Source organism: Pyxicephalus adspersus, chromosome 4, assembly GCF_032062135.1.
Source record: "Pyxicephalus adspersus chromosome 4, UCB_Pads_2.0, whole genome shotgun sequence".
NCBI classification, from domain to species: domain Eukaryota; kingdom Metazoa; phylum Chordata; class Amphibia; order Anura; family Pyxicephalidae; genus Pyxicephalus; species Pyxicephalus adspersus.
In genome coordinates, this window is record NC_092861.1 from 9,135,186 (window position 1) to 9,154,430 (window position 19,245).

The following is a 19,245-nucleotide window of genomic DNA, read 5'->3' on the forward strand; positions in this document are numbered from 1 at the left end:
GGCAGCACGATGGCTCAGGGGTTAGCATTCTTTGCTTTGCAGTGCTAGATCCCAGGTTTGAATCCTGGCCAGGACACTTTCTGCATGGAGTTTGCAAGTCCTGTCTGTGTGGGTTTCCTCCCACATCCCAAATAAACATGCAGTTATGGTAATTGGCTTCCCCCCCACAATTGCCCTAGACTACATTACTGACATGACTATGGTAGGGACATTAGATTGTGAGCTCCTTTGAGGGACAGTTAGTGACATGACTATTGACTTTGTACAGCGCTGGGTAATATGATGGTGCTATATAAATACTGTGTAATAATAATATGTTTTCAGTCCTGGACCAAACTCTTTCCAGGTTTGTTGGATTCCCTGGGTCCTCCCACGATAGTCTATCTTTTCCAGACTACCCCAATATGTGCATCAATGTGGTTTTATACCCAGATTTTTAGCTGGCTTTACGGCCCCAGCCTTCCATTAAATGCCACTATTTACCTTTCAGCAATAACTCCCCCAGGTGGTATTCATAAATGGTCATAACAATCTCTTTCGAATACACTTTTTTATTATTTTTTTAACACACACATACGATCATATATACATCTTCTCAAACCATTTTATAAAACAAATTTAATTCATACCACATCCGATGAAAAATAACTTTTTTTTCAACCATAATCAAAAGCATTTTTTTTTTACTTTTACACATAATTTAGCAAAAAAATAAAAAGCCACATAAAAAAGAAATACAAAAGAAAGCCCTCGAATGCTGGGAACATAGGATTCTCATCATACGGCTCAGCAAAATGAAAAAACCTACGACCTATTTAATATTAAAAAATAAAAGGCATCAGTTGGCAGTTTTGCACAGCTAAAGTCTAAAAGTAAACAATGCAATTCTAGGATGTGACCCACAACATATCCACTAAGATCAAAGGTTGTGCAAAGAAAAATCTTACATTACATAGCAAGCTGGCCACGTCTTCCAGATGGTAAGACAAACTGTCGTGTAGGAGATGCATGTGAAGATAGAGTTCTTATAAGTTGTAAAGAATTTCCACATTCACAGAATATGGAAGAGAATGTCTGGTTCATCATTACATCTCCAACACAAGGATCAGATGCATCCTGGGAAATCAATGAACGTACTTCTTACCAAACCAAGGGCTGGACAGATTAAGAGGAAGATGATCCAATGAAGGTCCAAGCACCTTTAAGCCGCCCATGGGGCTCCACACTGTTTACTCTTAAACCTCAGGTCTACTTTAAAGTACAGTAAATGATACAATGAAACAGAATGATGTTTTCTTAAAGGGGTTTTCCAAATTATTACAACCTGCTCATGCCATGCCACAATCCCATATTTTTTGGTTTTCAATCAGTAGAGGGGTGTATAACCTTTTAGCTTCAGTGGATATATAAAACACTGTAAAACAGCCTTTCTCTGCCTTTTTAATGTGGGGGAACCCTTGAAATAACATTCAGACCTTCAGGAAACCCCTTCTATACTTACTATATCCACAGCTCACAGTATATTAGAGTGATGGTCAGTGGGGAGAGTTCCTCTTACATTGCTGGCCATTGGGAAGAATGTCATCCTTACAAATTGACTGACCTGAGAGGCACAAATTGCTCATTGCTCAAGGAATCTCTAGTAACTTCTGGAGGAACTCTGGTTGAGAAAAAAACTGCTGTAGAATATACCTGCTGAATAACAGCCCCACTGCTCATCACAATCATCCTCACATATTGCATTGCAGAGTCTCTAAGGGGAAGGCCTGATCCGACCTGAACATTTGTGAGTGCACTGCGTCCAACTCTGGTTCCTTGAACTGGACCGTCATAGTTAGACACATCAAGACCGTCAAGACATCAAGCACCCAGCTGTATTAGGAAAGACCAGTTAGATTATGAATCTAGAGGTGCAAAGTCTGTCTGGCTATATATTGGTTTCTGGGAGTTTATTGGAGTAAATCTTGGTAAATATAGTGGACTATATTCCAGTCTTCTGGTACACACGAGTGAATCTGCACCCCAGCAATATAACGTGACTCTGGTTCAAAGGGGGGATCAGAAAAGAAGAGAAATATTGGTTTGATTAAGTCATTGAACCTTTGGCTGCAGTGAGAACACATTTCTTTAAAAATGGAAGACCCCTTTAAGTGTGAGAATAACAACACTCATTATTTATTGACAGATTCTGGAACTGGATATACACATATAGACAATTTTGCTCAATGCGTGCTTATTGCTGTTACTAAGTGCCGCAGGAACCAAACTGCATTTGTAAGATTTTTGACTGATATAAAGTCATTAAATACCAATCATCAGTTGCATTCAATATAGGTTTGTAGACATAGCCTGTTGTATTTTTACTTTAATGCTGGCATTTTTCTTGTACAGCTTACTATCATGGGACATTCAGGTCTTATGAGAAGGAGTAAAGTAATAGACTCTATATATGTAATATATTGTAATAGCAAGTAAAAAAGTCAGAAAATATTCCAATACATTTCAATAAATGCATATTTCCATAACCATTGTCTCTATGCAAATCCATGGAGCAGAGAACATCCTGTTTGGGCTAACAGCGCTGGCTCTATTGTACTGAAATCCCAAGCAGTGTTGTCAATCCTGCTAAATTCTCTGTTCTGGACTGCTGTCCACTTCCGTCATGTATACAAAGCAAGGAGAAAGGGAAGTGTAACCCAATGGAAGAAAACTCCTGCACAACCAACAACACTGCTTGGGATTCCAGTGCATCAAAGAAAACATTGGCAGGTTACCCCAGGAAGTTAAGAGTTCACTAAGTTTCTAGAGTTTTAGTTTTAGTACTAGAAGCATGTTGAACAAGCTAAGACATGGTAAAAATGTATTACTGAATATGACACGTTTTGGTACATAACAGTAAATCCTTGAATCTTCTTCTGTTGGATTACATTATCTCATAGGTTAGCTTGCTACAATACTATAAATGGTTGTGAACACATATTTACAATGCAAAGCAGTAAATCAGGGTTAGTATTGGTATTTTTTAAATGCTTCTATTGTGCCACAGGCTATAAAGCTCTGTACTTCTGCTAACGTTCCTGTTCTGCGGTAAAAAAGAACTTTGGCACAATGGATCTTTATGAGGAAAGATTCCTCCTAAATGACTTTTGTAGGAAGATATTGGAGATACAAAACTATGTTTGCAGTCTTTAGGTATTATTATGTTTGGAGAGTATTCCAGCTTATGTTTTGTTGAATTAAAACTACCATTTTGGCTTTATACCGGAGCATTGTGGTAATGTTTGCTGCTGCATCAATCATGTCCACCAGTGCATTGCAGTGCTGTTTTGCACACATGTGCTCCGTGATTCATACAAAATGATCATGTCTATGTTGTGGTGTGTTGAATTTTAAATGGGCTGCTTTAATACCATGTGCATTAGGAAGGGTTTAGGTTTGCAGGATGTGAATAAAGAGGTCAGTCCATAAAAAATATATTTTTAGCCGTCCAGGTCATTCCCAGTATTATAATATCTCTTGGAGGGCGCGTGATATAACCATACCTTCCAGCATACATTCTGATTCTGTTCCTTTCTGGCATATTGCCATTGTGTTACCACAGGGGTGCAACCAGATTCTCTCATTTCTAATTCATTCTCCATAACAGATTTAGGTTTTAATTTATTAGGGATTCTTATAATATCTTTTGATGGGTATGGTAGGGGTGCAGACCACAGACCTCAAGTCCAGGGAGCTTAGTAATTGTAAAATAAACTTTCAGGTAATTTACCGTACCATTATCTAAAAAATTAAATATCAGTTTGATGCAATTGCTTTAAATGGTACGTGTCGGGGTAGGAATTTGGGAGCTGACATTTGTTGATTTTGAAGGTACATGTAGGAAGGACAGGAAGTTTTTCTATAACTACCTCCTTCATTGTAGCCGGCACAGTGGAGGGCCTTTGCAAGAAAGCCTACTTGGCTAGTACAATATCATTCCTATGAAGGATTCATACTCCTCTGTATGGTGGAAGCTGCCATGACTGCAAAGTACGCTTCTAGTACATACAACTAGACACAGGGCCACTTGTCTTTCATAGATGATCGTACACTCAAAATCATCTCCTTCCTAAACCTGTTATCTAATGGTTATGTCTTGCCTTATGCTGAGCTCACATTGACAACTGATTAGAAGAACTTGTTGATTTCACCTAATGTCCTAAAGTATTTAAAGCCTGCAAATTGGTATCACATCCGTGATGGTGGTGTCCAGCAGAAGTCCTAAGGCTTTTGGATGTCTACACAACAGAGGCTTTTACAGGTACAATGCATGCATAAAGTACATTACTCATAAAGGAAGATTTAGTTTGAATGTTAAATGGTCTGGCCAAAAGGTTGTCCTTGTTTCTTAAAAAATAGTTTGTTATTTTTACAAGTGCCTACTCTAAGAAGCCCGAAGTCTATCCCATGGGATTGTCCATTGTAGGCAGTCAGTAGGGACCCCGTCGCTATATGGTACTATTTACCCTTTCATAATTTTGCACAATTTTGGTGGTGGTTATGGAACCCTTTGGGAGCACAGAAGAGTACTGCATTATATTTACAGTGACATTACATAAAAGGGATTTACAACAGTTTATAAATTTTGTTTGGTTTACCAAGTCCAAATTTCCACTTGGAACCGTGGAAGATATTTTAATGTATATATTGATTTTAGAATGTATGGTAAGAACAATACGTGGATCCAAGTACCTGAACAACTTCATTACTTGGTATTTCAAAGAGTGCAAGGTATGGTCAACCACATTAACCAGACTTTAAATTACTGTAGTCATATCGGTTGAGAAATTATTTCTAACTGGTTCACACATGGACAACATTTTTATTTTCCTTGCATTACTGTATAATTCTGACTCCATGAAAGGGGCAACATGTGCCTATTAACAAATGCCATTATCATTTCTGAACAAGAACAGAGCATTAGGGTCATGGCAGCATACCACAATCCATTCTACACCATCACTTAATAGCTAATATCACATTTGGTTAGAGTCTGGTTGGCTGGTTCACCCTATTGCTTCTTGAATTTCAGTTTTTTTTTAGTAAGTTCTTTGTATCTGGTGTCCCAGCTAAACCTACTCACTGCAAGACATACAAGAAGGTGTCTGTTTCTCAGAATTACATTTGCTTTGCATTACAGAGAAACTATTAGAGCCTCTGTCAATGGACTTTTGTTGTATCAGAACTGCTTTTTCCCCATTTAAGTCTATGGGAATGCAAAAGCAATCTAAGGTCAGTAAATTACGGTTGAGATTCACCTGAAACGAATTCCTAATAATCTCAAAAGCAGATGTCAAAAAGATGTTGTATTTGCCTATTATTACAATCCCAAAGTCATGAACACAGGCCCTTCAACAAAGCCAGAACCTGAACCGTGGTCTTCACACTCCATTGGAGCCCAATACTCCTCACCATGGCCTACCAGTATCCAACCAAAACTAATATATTAGTTTCAGGTTGGTTGACCTTTGGCAACTGAGCTGACCTGGAGTGAAACTCTCATAAAATTGTCTTCATTTCAAAATTAATTTTTTAGATATAGCGATAATGATATAACTGACATGCTCTCCTCCCAAACACTGCCTGTTTCCAATACATTTGATGAACCAATAAAGTTATTTTTCACATGTGCCACCATGATACAGAATTCCATCTCTGTACCTTATTTTGGTAACTTTAGCAGTAGATATGCACAGGAAATGTCCTCTTGTATTATGGTGATCATCTGATTGTCCAGTTTGGTCCAGATTCAGGTTCACTGCCATGCATTGCTACATACTATACGTTGCCTGTCACAGTGTCAGGTTATGTGATTGGCTGGTGTTTAAATAAGGCAGCAAAATAATATATCTATTTATTGGTGTTGATTTAAGTGCTAGTAGAGAATTTTCCAAGGTTCTAGCAAAGGGAGAACCTTCGAGAATTAATGTTCATTTTGGTAACTCCAATAAGTTTTAGAGGAGTGGAAAGGCCGAAAGAGGACATCATAGGGAAGTCACAAAGCAAATCTGATAACTCATCCCTCTCTTCCAGTTCATAGGTGGCATCGTTTAACATCCTCCGATGAAGATGACACGTCTGCTCGATCTTCAGCTTGTTGATGTCATTTCGCAGCCTCATGAGCTGTCTGGCCAACTGCTGGTCCTGGAGACGCATTTCTGTCTAAAATACAAAATAAGAAAATTAATCTTGATAGAAGAAGACTCTGAAGACTGAAACAAAATATTACCAAGGGCCTGAAACAAACCAGAAGCCAAGGGCCATCATATTTAATAAGTCTGACTGTCTTGTCAGCTCTAGAAAGAAATTACTTGTAGGAAGTCAATGGAGTATTGTTTTTTAGCAGACACAAAACATAGGGAAATGTACAGGGGTTAGGGAGATATACTCATTTATTTCCATACATAAACTTTAGCATTGTGTTGGCTAAGGAGACTGGTGCCTAACTGCGGTGGGGAATAAAGAGTAGTCTTGGACCTGGCTAAGTTGGCAGTCTTACATGGACCACATTCTTTTCTCTGAAGCGTCAATTTTCTCATGTCTAAAGCTGCGTTTTTCCTTTTAATATATAAACAGAAAAAAGGCAGTGAAATCCTTTGATTAAAAGACAAGTCTTCCTAGGGTGGTGTTTTGAGTGGAAACAAATCCCCCTCTGGCCTGAACCCAGACATTCTCCATTTGGACAGGAGATGTGACAGTCCCATTCTTTTTGCAAAGTCGGACTTGTGTTGCAGAGACCTTTTTTGGATCGTGCAGACTCTGACATCAGATGCTGTATTTTCTGAGAGATAGCAGAGAGCAGATTGCTGGATTCCAATCAATACAACAAACGTTGTCTGGAAAACCTTGCCAGGAAACCAGACCAAGGGAGGCAGCTGCACATAGATCCCTCTGTTTGAAAGTTGACAGTGAAGACCCTCTCTGTGCAATGTATTCAAAGAGAATAACACAGCCCCGACATTGCTAAATAATAAGGGGGCACCTGTATCAAAAGTGCCTTTGTTCGCTGTAATACTGCAACTTCAGAGCCAAACTAAAACCATTCACTAAATTGCCAAGGATATCCAGGAATCAGTCACTGTGCCAAAGTTTGTAGGTCCATTGAAAGGTCCAATATACTTCCAATTGAAAGTCTAACTCCAGGGGAATGGAAAAATACCCTTGCAATGGGGCTACTTACATTGCAAAGGTAAATGCTCTAGAATATCCATAACCAACTTTTTACTTACCTCACTTACCCCTAAAGGCTCCTCTCCATGCTGTGGTTGTGGACCTTATGTCATTACCTACAATGCAGGACCCATAAACCTGCATTGTAATCGAAGACATCAAAGACCCCCAACAAGCCAGGAGCATCAGAGAAAATGGGCGTCTGAAAGCGAGGTATGTCAAAGTCTTTTTGATAAGTACCCTGGGCAAAAATGAGTATTTAATGCTTGCATTGTAAGAGTAGCCTCACTGCAAGGGTATTTTTTCTTATTTATGGAGTTCAGTTTTAGTGTACAGACGGTACTATTCTGTTCTTTGGAGCAGTAGGTGATGTAAATAGACATACCTTTTCTGTTGTGGGAGTGAGCCAGGGAGACAACAAGGCGTCCCCTGCCCGCAAATGATTATACAGCAAAAAAAGACTCAGCTTATATATTAGCAGTCAAATTTGTGCCTCCAATTTGATTTGCAGGCATCACAGGGACAGAAAATAAGGGGATATTCCTCCAAAACAAAGTTATGGCTGAACAAAATGTGGCTGGAGTTATTCTTTAAGAAAGCCTTCAAATCAATTGGTCTTTTTTTAACACTAATTATCTTCTTGACCTGTAAAATAACTTTTCCCCTGCCTACATTATTAATAGAACCTCATAACTATTAACAGCAGGAGCAGAACAGCAGGGAATTGGAGCTTGATTAAGTCTAATTGAAAATATATAATTCATAAATGGACAGAATTAATGTACACTGGTAATATGAGGACATGGTATGGATCAGCATCTTCTGGCCTGGCTGGTAAAATTAAGAATTATTGCTGGTGGTAATATTATGAAACTGATTAGAGGGCTGTTTTTTCCCAAAGAAAACTTTGATCTCAAATCTTTAAACTTTTAAGCCAAATAACACTGTTTAAAGTGTCTTGGCCGCCATATTTAAAAGTAGAGAAGAGCAGCAAAGGGAGCTATCCACACTCACCTGTCCCACTGCCCACATGGCCAAACTTGCACTGAAAGAAAAACTTACGGAAGAATTTTTCACATTTGATTTATCCAGTTGTGTTGTCAATGCCTCTACTACACTTTGTGGTTTTATCAAACAGCTACTACGTAAGCATGGGACAACAGTTGGGTGGTGGAAGAAGCCAAGGACCGCAGAGAAGGACGGTACATCGGCCACAAAACTGTGCTGAATCCTGAAGATATTTCAGATGAGCACTGATGGTTTGTCTGCAGTTTTCCTCTTTCAAAATAGTAACTTTCAACTGGACGTACCAGAAAAGGTCACGCGTCCTATGAATCAGTAGGGCATGTCAACATTACCAAAGAACCTATTTTTTTGGGTGAGCAGTCTAAGTCTCAGAGTCATTAGTCGCCATTCATTGCCATAGTTAGGTCAATGATTTCAATCAGTGGAACCCACATAGAACAATTAGTATTTATAAATTGTAAAACACTTAATATAATGGAATATGTTGACAGGGCCAATCCCCATCCACCCATTACTCATCCAGTTGCACATAACACCCTGTTAGCTGTACTTTGAAGAAATGGGCTTTTTCTTGCTTGGATTGGGTGACATAATTACCATATTCACCCTATTCTTTAATCTTAGTCAATCTCTATTCTCCATCAGTAAATCAATACCAACGAACAAAGGGTTTTGCACTGATTAACTTGTCAGCTCAGGATTTTTTTCTTCTCCAATAAAACATCAATAATTGTAAACTCTCAAGTCAGAACAAATTAAATTTTTAAGCTCCATAATTTCAGCAATACTTTAGGGATTTTTGTGAAATTGTCCCAATTTGGTAAGTTTCATTGACGTTGACAGAGATTTAAGGTGTTAAAAGAAATAAACGTGTTTTCATGGTGGTTGAAATGAGCTTTAATTGGCCCTTGATGGTTAACTTCAACTCTATCCAAATATCCTGACAAACACAGCAATATATTGCCCTTTTGTATTGTTATTTGTATATCCACCATAACAGAACAACTCCTTGTATTAGTTGTAATTAGAACTTTGCAGACAGTCACACAAAGACACCCAGTGACATAACACAATATATAACTTCTTCAGTGCTTGCAGGCATCCATATAAATGATGAAATGTCATTATAAAAGTAAATGCTGGCTTATGTAAGGATTAAAAACCAACAAACTGGCTTTACGTTGTTACAATTTCATATATATATTTGCTTCAGTTGCTGAGCTGCTGGCTTATTTCAGAAGACTTGAGGAAAATTGGATCAGCCATTTTCTACTAACAACAATTTATACAACTCAGAATTGTAATCTGAGAATAATTTGAAAGTAACAATTGAAACAGGGGTGAGGTTCAATGTCACAATCAATATTATGGATTATCTACATGAAATTTAACCACACTAATGTGCAAAGAATGCGACCCGTTGCATGAAAAAAATGCCTATTGGGGGCAATGTCATCTTCCTATTTTTGTATCAATTTTCACACAAAAGTGAAGACATTTTTAGTGGGTCTTTTCAGGCATATTGATTTAACAATAAACAGTTAACAGCAAAAAACTAAAAACCATTTATTCAAAACAATTAAAAATCCATAAGGTTAACATTAGTTTTGATGCTCTCTTTTTTCTATTTTAGTTCCAAAACAAAAATCCATTAAATTTGCAATAATTTTGATGCTTCAAAAAAATTTGTATAATGTAGAGATTCAAAGCGATGCATTAAAGCCCATTATACAAATAAAAACGAGATTCGGCTACAAGAGTCTCAAAGGGATCGGTGAGGCAAGTAAATATGGGATAGATACTGGCTAAATAAACCTTAATGAGCACCCCTCAGATAAAAGATATCTGAGTTTAGATACTAGCTGATACAAACTGAACTAAGGGCCCCCACATAGTATCCCTCATATGATACTACGTGAATACTGCTCTAAATAACCTACACATACTGGCTGGAGACATATATATCTGTCTCTGTGTTCCTGAGGAATGAGACTGTATTATGTGAAAAGCGTAGAACCAAAATAGAAATGAGACTGTTTGGAGCATCAAAATAATGTAAACCCTACAGATTTTTAATTGTTTTGGAACCCAAATAGAAATAGGAGACTGCAACATCAAAACTAATCTTAACCTTACAGTTTATTATTTGTTTTGAATAAATAGTTTTAGTATTTGGTGGTTAAATGTTTATTGTTAAATCAATATGCCTGAAAAGTCCTGCTTAAAATGTCTTCACTTGTGTGTGAAAATTGATAAGTATTTGAAAAGGGATGTGGCATGAGTTAATTGTTCACCATGGTGAATGGAATATGAATCTTCTTATTTCTAGCAATAGACAACTGATTTCTTACTGGGGTTACATGAGAAATGAAGACCACTTACCAGCTCCTTTCTTAGCCATTTAAGTGCATCATCAATGTTGTCAAAGCCTTTTATTTTTTTGGATTCCACAGGGTTCTGCTTTGGGGTATCCAAACTTTCCTGAATCTGTTTTATCTCCGGTGGTGGACATGTCCCATCTTCTCCTTGACTGGTTTCCTGAACTTCTTGTTCTATGGGAGCTTCTGGGTTTTTCCATGGCTCGTCCTCAAGCTTTGCCTTCCATTCTGCGTAAGATGGCCTACGTGTTTCTAACCTCAACTTCTCCGTCAGAGCCTTCAAGTTCCTTAGGTGGTCATCACCTGGTGTGTTAGAGCTGCTTTCTTCATCATCATTGGTTTCCTCCACTTTGATATTTGGTAACGACATGATGAATTCCTCACCAAGCCTGATAGTAATATGAATTTGTTATACAGTCCTCATGGTGCTTCTGGCAGGTCTCACCAATGATTTGCTTCTCCCATGTCTACTGACTCATCAACTTGACTGTTACGCCTAAAATAACAAAACACCAAATGATTTAATTAAAGTATAATTCATTCAGCAAAGGAAATTACACACATGACAGGATAATAATCATAGCTTCATTAGAGAAAGACAATTAAGTCTACACTGTTTCTCATTCTCTGATAAACAGAATTATGCAAAATAAATAAAACCGGTAAGCATGCAATGACTTGTTGGAAATGTTACAGGCAACATCTAGAATTGAACTGGGTAGAGTTGCTAAAACTTTCCAATAAACAAAAGGTCATTTTTTGCTGAAAGCCAACACAGGGCCACTTTTACCCAAGAGCTCACCTGCAGAACTTGCATTAGTTTTTGTCAGTAATGTTTTTGTCGTATTTTCGACATGTGTTTTGCATTATTGATCACTCTTGATTCTTGTTTTTGATATCAATTTTATTATGTGTATTTACTGTACCCTAAAATTTCTTGCAAATCTGTCCTTAACTCGATGTAATATTTCTTTGCTTTACTATGCTATGTACTAGCTTAAGCTTCTACCTCCCCTGAGGAAGCGGCGAAACGCTTTGCTTGTTGCTCTGGTTCCTCATGCCAATAGAAGCCTAGTATTCTAAATTGGGGGTTTACGTTTAGTACCCGTCAAGCATTTATACTTACCAAGCCATGCTCTCTAACCTTCACTTGCACCACAGAGCCAATGTTAAGGGAATGGGACTTTTGGGTAAGGGGGAGCAGGTATCAGTGCTTGGGCCTAAAAGGCTAATCACTGGTCTTGAACCCTAATATGTGCAGGGCCCATGACATGATTCCCATCTAAGCTCCAAAACCAGGTTAGCAGGGAGGGTTGTTGAACCAACCCTCTGTGGTCCATCCTCTACCAACCTCTGCATCAACTCCAGGGTTTCACTGAACCCTGGTTTAGAAATATTTTGTTGAACACAACTTTTAACAGCTTCTTGGGTTTCCCAGAACTCCCGATACCTTGGATAAAGTCATTAATGTCAACTTTTAGTGCTGGCATGCCCTTCCAGTCTTCTTACAGTTCCTTACGCTACATTCACCAGCATAAATAGCTTACCACCTGCCTGTGCTCAACTCTAGTAGAAGGCCACTAGACCCAAACACTATGACTTAGGGACTCTTGTTTAGGGATGAGTGAGCAAATTTTTTAAATTCGGTCCTGTGGTGAATTGGGCCGTTCTCGCTTACCAAACATGTAGGCGATAACGACCTTTGTAAATTTCGTCCGGCGAGACCGAATTTTCGGGACCTGCAAGACCAATCAGGGGAGCGGAGCTGTCAGCTCTTGCTCTTGCAGCCCTTTACGGGTTGTATGTGTTCTTGGATAGTTTCTCTATCCAAGAAGACAGGAGTCCTGTGTTCCTGGATAGAGAAACTCTATCCAGGAACACATACTACAGGGCGGCAAGAGCAATCAGAGGAGCGGAGCAGTTCCGCTACTCCAAATGCTGTTACAGTCTGAGAGGAGTATCGCGGCTGCATTTATAAATAGAACCCTGAGAATCCTCTTCTCAGTGAGAGATCCGCGGGCACTACAGGCTTGCCCTCATTCTGACCTGTAGTGCCCGGGGATCGCTCATTGACAGGAGGATTTCCACAGCTGTATTTATGAATGCAGCCGTGAAAATCCTCCTATAGTGATTTACGATGGCAAAATTTTGCGAACCCATTGGAACTTCGAGGCATTCCCGCTCATCCCTAGTGATATTACCTCTTCTCAATGTGTCTAACATTAGCCAACACCAGGTATTTTTATGATGGACATTGAAGTCCTAACAAAATCAATACATGATTACTTTATGAGTATTTATTTACAATTATGTAAAGTTCTCTTTTTTTCTTTTAAATTTTTTTAGACTAATTAAGAATAAATAGGATTTTTATTGTTAGAATTTTAATAATAAAAAAATGTATTGATATAAAAAGCATCTAATGTAATTTTTACTGCCCTAAACGTCTACTTTTTTTTGTGTTGGAAGGTTAATACTCAGTAGAAAAAGTAGCACGCCTCTGTAGGAGAAGTCAAACCCCTAATAAGTGGAGGTTGAGCACTTTAGACTTTTATTAAGACACCTGAAAATGCCAACATAAGGACCACCATGGGTGTGTCACCAATGTACCAGGATTCTGCCCATGATGGAAGCCTGAACAGAGATAGCACCAAGAAAAGGTGCTGAAGGTATTGCCAGGGGATTGTGATCTCATTAGAAATATGAAACACTGGGAAAGTTACATATTACTCAGTGAGTATGTACATAACATAAATAGAATATAGACAAAAGAATTGACAACAGATATACACACAGTACTGTACTGATAGGAACACACAAAGGGAAACTTAGTAACCATTTAATGTTTTGAAAGGCATGAACAATTTGGAAAACACCTATACTATACAATGTACTTTCCATGTAGAACTCATATCCATAGAGTTTATTTTACATATGACATTGAGTAAACACCATGATGTGTGAAGAAACACTTGGCTGAGTTAATCATTATAACATCTATAGTGTGGGAGCACATATATTATTTTCCATCAATGTCACCATAACAAACAGCCAAATAAAAGTCAAGGAGCAATAGAAGAGAAAATCAATATAGAAGAACATCGGGAAGATACTTTGTGATCATAAATGGAGGTGAACCAACCTGAGATTCAGTCTGAGCTAAGCTAGCTAATACCTTTCCAAATATTTATTTAAAAGTGGACGTTTTATACACTTCTAAAAATCTAAATGAACACATTTTTAATATAAAACATCACACATCATCACATTCCTTCAATGTCATATGGAAAAAAAAAAAAAGATGTGTATGTATTGTTCAAATATTATGCTACTTTGTACCATTTTGCAAATTTACACTTACAAGTTCTTTTTACAAAACATTGTTATCAAAATGGCTGGGTGTAAAAGAAGCCACATAAAAGAACATGCCTCAAGTGAAATGGAAAATGCATCTAGGTAAAGTATAGACAGGAAAACACATTTCTTAAGCTGTCCTGACTTTTTAATTAAATTGCAAAGCCACTAAACATGTTATTGTCAACTAAATTGCTGGGGGAAGGGAAGTCAGGGAAGAAAGGGTGTTTCTGTAGGAACATGACTCAAGCAGAATAAAATTGTGCTTTCCCAACCATACCTTAACTTTAATTTACAGAAACACTACATACTTTCTACATTATTTTTAACAGATACATGCACATGTTTCCTGAATACCCCACCACCACAGTTAATAACCACACCGCAGTTAATAATTTTTGATTGTATTTTTGCTAATTTCCCATTGCGTAGATGTCTGAGTACAATGTGATCCCTTAATTTGGAATGGGTAAAATTCAGAAATGTGATTTTCCTGTTCCGGGATCGCATTGTATGCAGACATCTATGCACAGGCCTGCAATGTAAGCTTACCATTCTTGTTCAATTTGTGATACAGGCTGCAAATTCTGACTGTCATGGGTTAACATGATAAATATCGGGTGTAAAAGGAGCACCGAGGGCCTACTTGTCCTTTACTAAAAGCTATGCTACTGCGATCGACTTTCAGCAGTACAATGTGCGCTCCCATTCTCGATGAAGCGCTCCGGCTTTTATCTGCAAGGAGAGGACAGTCTGTCTCCTCTGCTGTGGGAATTATCTCAGCACAATGGATTGAAAATGTTGGGGATTTCACAGATCACAGATCTTTTGAATCACAGCAGATAAAAATACAGGTAAAGCCACTTCATACAGAAGATACTTTGTTATGACTTTCATATAGAATGACAGGGGAATTACTTTACCACCACACCCAGAAATATTCTTCCTATGTTCCTCTTAAAAGGAATTTAAAGTTACGATTAAGTATTTTTTATTGCTATGTATAGGATTAGCTCACTGTATATAATGATTAATGTGGATAAATTGTAGTCCTAATATTTGCTTCATACACATGGTAAAGTCATTTTAACGTATATGGGACCTAGTAAATAATTCCCTTTAATAAACCCCCATGGACTGGCACCTCTCAATCTATTCACATCTTCTAAGTATTAATAAAACATCATTTAATATTAAAAACAGAGATATATTTTACATATTCAACATGTAAGCAGACAATATACATATTCAGTCTCAATTTTCAACGCGTTTCGCATAATCTGCTTCATCAGGAATTGTGGGATTGATATCAAGGTTGAAATTATAATCTCACTTTGTTTACTGTCATCTATTCTGGAGATGATACATTTCCTAAAAGAGTCAGCGCTTGTATACGCAGACAACCCTCAGTCTTTATTTTATTTATAATATAGATAAGTCAAATGGATAATTTTACCAAAGTCATCCATATTTATTATGGTTCTCTTGAGTTTGTTTCTTATGTGCAGATTAGTATTGTCACACTTCTTGCAGTTTGGTGGCTGGGATTATTGGCAGACCTAGTAGACATGAGCAGATCTACTGACAATATTGTACTCAACTGACAGATCCAAATGATAATCCATCAGGCAATCTATCCATTGGAATTACCAAAACACGTGTATGAGATTCTGTCTACAGGTGAACGGAATAGAAGAAATCGGTTCAAATTTGTTGAGATCAATTTGGAATGTATATAGAATTAAAAAAAAAATGTTATTATTATTGCTATTAGTAACCAGGGACTGGTGCAACATCCATAACTTTCTTCTTGTAGTACACAAACCACAAAACGTTAGGAGTTTCAGGGCACTAACTATAAAATATGCCACACATACTTTTATTCAATAAATACAAAACACAATTTATTAAATTAATAAATCAATCAGAAAATTGTGTATTCTACGCGTTTCGCCAGCTAGGCTTCCTCAGGACTGATGAGATCGGTAGCATGTTTAAAATCATATTTTCTGTAAATTAAAATGAAAAACATTTCCACACACAATTCACAAGGATCATGTATCTGTAAATTGGAAGGAAGTGAAGCTGCCTAAAAGAATCACACACAATAAAGAACGTTACAAAATTTATAAACTGCCAAAAAATATTTGCACTGTCAGTCCGATTCTTGCTTGAGTCTGCTGTTCTAAAAACTTGTTATTTTGGTCTGTGTTAATTTTAATATACAGAAATTATGATTTAAACATGATACTCAGTTCTTAGTATCACCGGCTGGCGAATCGCGACAAATACTGTGTGAGATTGAATGTACAGTACATCTCTTTTGTTACTATGATGATATAATATAATGACATAATTTATGTTTATAGAAGTATGTGTGACAGATTTTATAATTAGTGAGCTTGAGGTTTGTGTACTACAGGAAGAATGTTGTGAATGTGGCAACAGTCCCTGGTTATTAATAATATTATTAATAATGTTTTTTTTTTTAAATATGAAGGCACATATGATCTGTCCACAAGCAATCCTCAGATTCATTCAGTTTGTTGTTTTTCTGCATAAATGTATACCCCTGCACAAAAAAAAACATTCTTGAAAAAATATATATACATACATACATATATATGTCTTGCTTTAGTACTTTCAGCTATTTAAACTGATGTTTCTGTCTCCCCTGATGAATCCCTTTGGCGAAACGTGTCGGGCTTAATGAACATTAAGTCAATGAACTTTCTTTTTTGCTTTTTGATGGCTGGTATACAATTGTATTAGAATATTATATTTATAGATAGTGGATCAGTTAGAATAAATTCTCAGCAACCAGATTAATAAATCATTCCGTTATATACTCTGTTTGCCACAAAGTCATTCTTGACTTTTTCTTTTTTGTACCTATTTTCTTATATATACTAAAGACCTGGCAAACATTATCAATGATAATCCAATGGCTTGTAAATCAAATTAAAAATGAAAATCTGCCTATGTCTACTATCATTTAAAACTGAACTCCAGGAATAAATGAAAAAAGTAATCATTTAGTTCTAGAAGGACGGCAAAAGGATTTTACTCTCATTTTCCCCTTTTCCCCTAATAGCTAGAACATTCTTTTTATGTGAACTTTCTGGTTTAAAGGACTCATAGTCCTCAGTTACAGTGCTGCATAGTAGAGGATGACATGAGTACCGGCCACCAATGCATAGAGCAACCAAGAGATGAAGGTGGGGGAGACCGGGCACACGGAGGAGGAGCCTATGGCAATTAGGTACTAGGGTGATTAAAATTATTTTTACACCCCCCATCACCACCACCTTGACCTAAAGAAGCATTTAACCTGCAGTTTAAATCAGCTGAATACATTCCAGGTGCAATAGGTTTCCAAATTGCTTTTCTTTAAAACAGCTACAGCATAAGTAGAAAAACATATCCCTTGCCAGCAGCTGCAGAGAAAACCTCCATAGAAATTGCTGGTCTTGTTTTATTCAAACTGATTTGTTTTAAAATGAAAGCGCTCAATACCCATTTTTTAAAACTTACCTACCTGTCTTCTGCTGTCTTTTGAAACCATCACTACTTCCCACCACTACATATCTCCCATCCTATTGTGTGTGAAATTCCCCCACCTACTAGATTGTAAGCTCTTCGGGGCAGGGTCCTCTCCTCCTGTATCACTGTCTGTATTAGTCTGTCATTTGCAATCCCTATTTATTGTACAGTGCTGCGTAATATGTTGGCGCTATATAAATCCTGTTTATTAATAATAATAATAATAATAATAATAATCCCTATTAACTTGAAATTGCACAAAGCTATAAAACATGCAGATTGATGTATATAATAACCATTAAATGTATTTTTGTAAAGCAAGCATTGTATTTGGTTTGGAATCAGCAATCCCTGTACAACCAAAGTCAGATAGGAAGAAGGAGAAGGTGTCAAGCAGTAGTGCTGCTGTGCCAAAGTGCTGGGATAAGACCCGTGCGTGTTCACTGAAGCAGCAGATGACAAACCTGTATACTTGAGAAGAACAGATAATGACAAAGCTGGGAGGAGGACCCTGACCAATAGAGCTTACAATCTAAAAGGTGTGGGAGTGTGTTATACAATGGGAGGGTGGAATGGTGGCTGGTTAGTGATGGGATATGTGCCGATGAAATTTGAAAAACATACAGAATCCATTATAAGAAATATAATCACCATGTTACCACAACTCACCATAAAGCACATAACATTCTGCTTCCATATACCAGTATACCAGGGAACATTTCCTGGAAATGAATGATCCGTGTCATACGGTCACTATAGATCTGAGCATTGCTTGCAGGCGGTATTCATGTAAGCATTATGCACAGCAATGCACAGAAAGGTTACTCTGGTTCTATTTTTCTGACCATCATGCACAGAGTAACTAAACAATGCAGACAGTCTTGTAATAAGGAATAGAGGAGGAAATCATTGTGTCTGAGAGGTACATGAAGAGGCGGAGGTATTGGGAGCAATGCTACCTGCAGCTGGGATCATTTGTCACGTTTAGATTTACAGCGGCATAGCATGTCGGCACTAGCATGGCCCAGACACCACATGGGATGTACCGACTAGGTGTGTACATGTAACCGAAAGGAAGAGTATTATTTCTTTATATATTTATAAAATGATACTACATGCTTGTCCTAATGCAGCTGTGCATTTATTGCAATAGGCCATATAAATAGTACAAGACTGGGATTACACAAAAATACACGTTTTAGGAGGCCATTTACATCTATGGGCTGTGTAAAAGTGTGTTCATAGTAAAGGAGTATAAGCAATAGCTGTGGTTGTATTGGCAGTAGTAAAATTAGTAGAAGTATGAGTATTAGCAATAGCTGTGGTTGTATTGGCAGTAGTAATATTAGTATTAAAAATAAAAGTGTGAGTATTAGCAATAGCTGTGGTTGTACTGGTAGTAGTAAAATTAGTAGAAGTATGAGTATTAGCAATAGCTGTGGTTGTATTGGCAGTAGTAATATTAGTATTAAAAGTAGAAGTATGAGTATTAGCAGTATTTTTGGTTGTATTGGCATTAGTAATATTAGTGGAAATATGAGTATTAGCAATAGCTGTGGTTGTATTGGAAGTAGTAACATTAGTATTATTAGTAGAAGTATGAGTATTAGTAAAAGCTGTGGTTGTGTTGGCAGTATTTAATAATAGTATGAGTATTAGCAATAGCTGTGGTTGTATTGGCAGTAGTAACATTATTATTATTATTATTAATAAACAGGATTTATATAGCGCCAAC

At 37.4% G+C, this 19,245-nt stretch overlaps 1 protein-coding gene across 2 annotated transcripts in view; it reads right to left on the reverse strand.

Moving 5' to 3' along the window:
* Window positions 1-533: 533 nt before the first annotated feature.
* FAM167A (family with sequence similarity 167 member A) overlaps window positions 534-19,245 on the reverse strand; it is a 32,040-nt gene continuing 13,328 nt past the window's right edge. For both annotated transcript variants that reach the window (XM_072407349.1, XM_072407348.1), the window contains exons 2-3: window positions 10,618-11,109; window positions 534-6,201 (exon numbers count right to left, since the gene is read on the reverse strand). In XM_072407349.1, the coding sequence (XP_072263450.1) occupies window positions 5,938-6,201; window positions 10,618-10,983 (630 nt within the window). In that variant the 5' untranslated portion in view covers window positions 10,984-11,109 and the 3' untranslated portion in view covers window positions 534-5,937. The remainder of the gene's footprint in view (window positions 6,202-10,617; window positions 11,110-19,245) is intronic.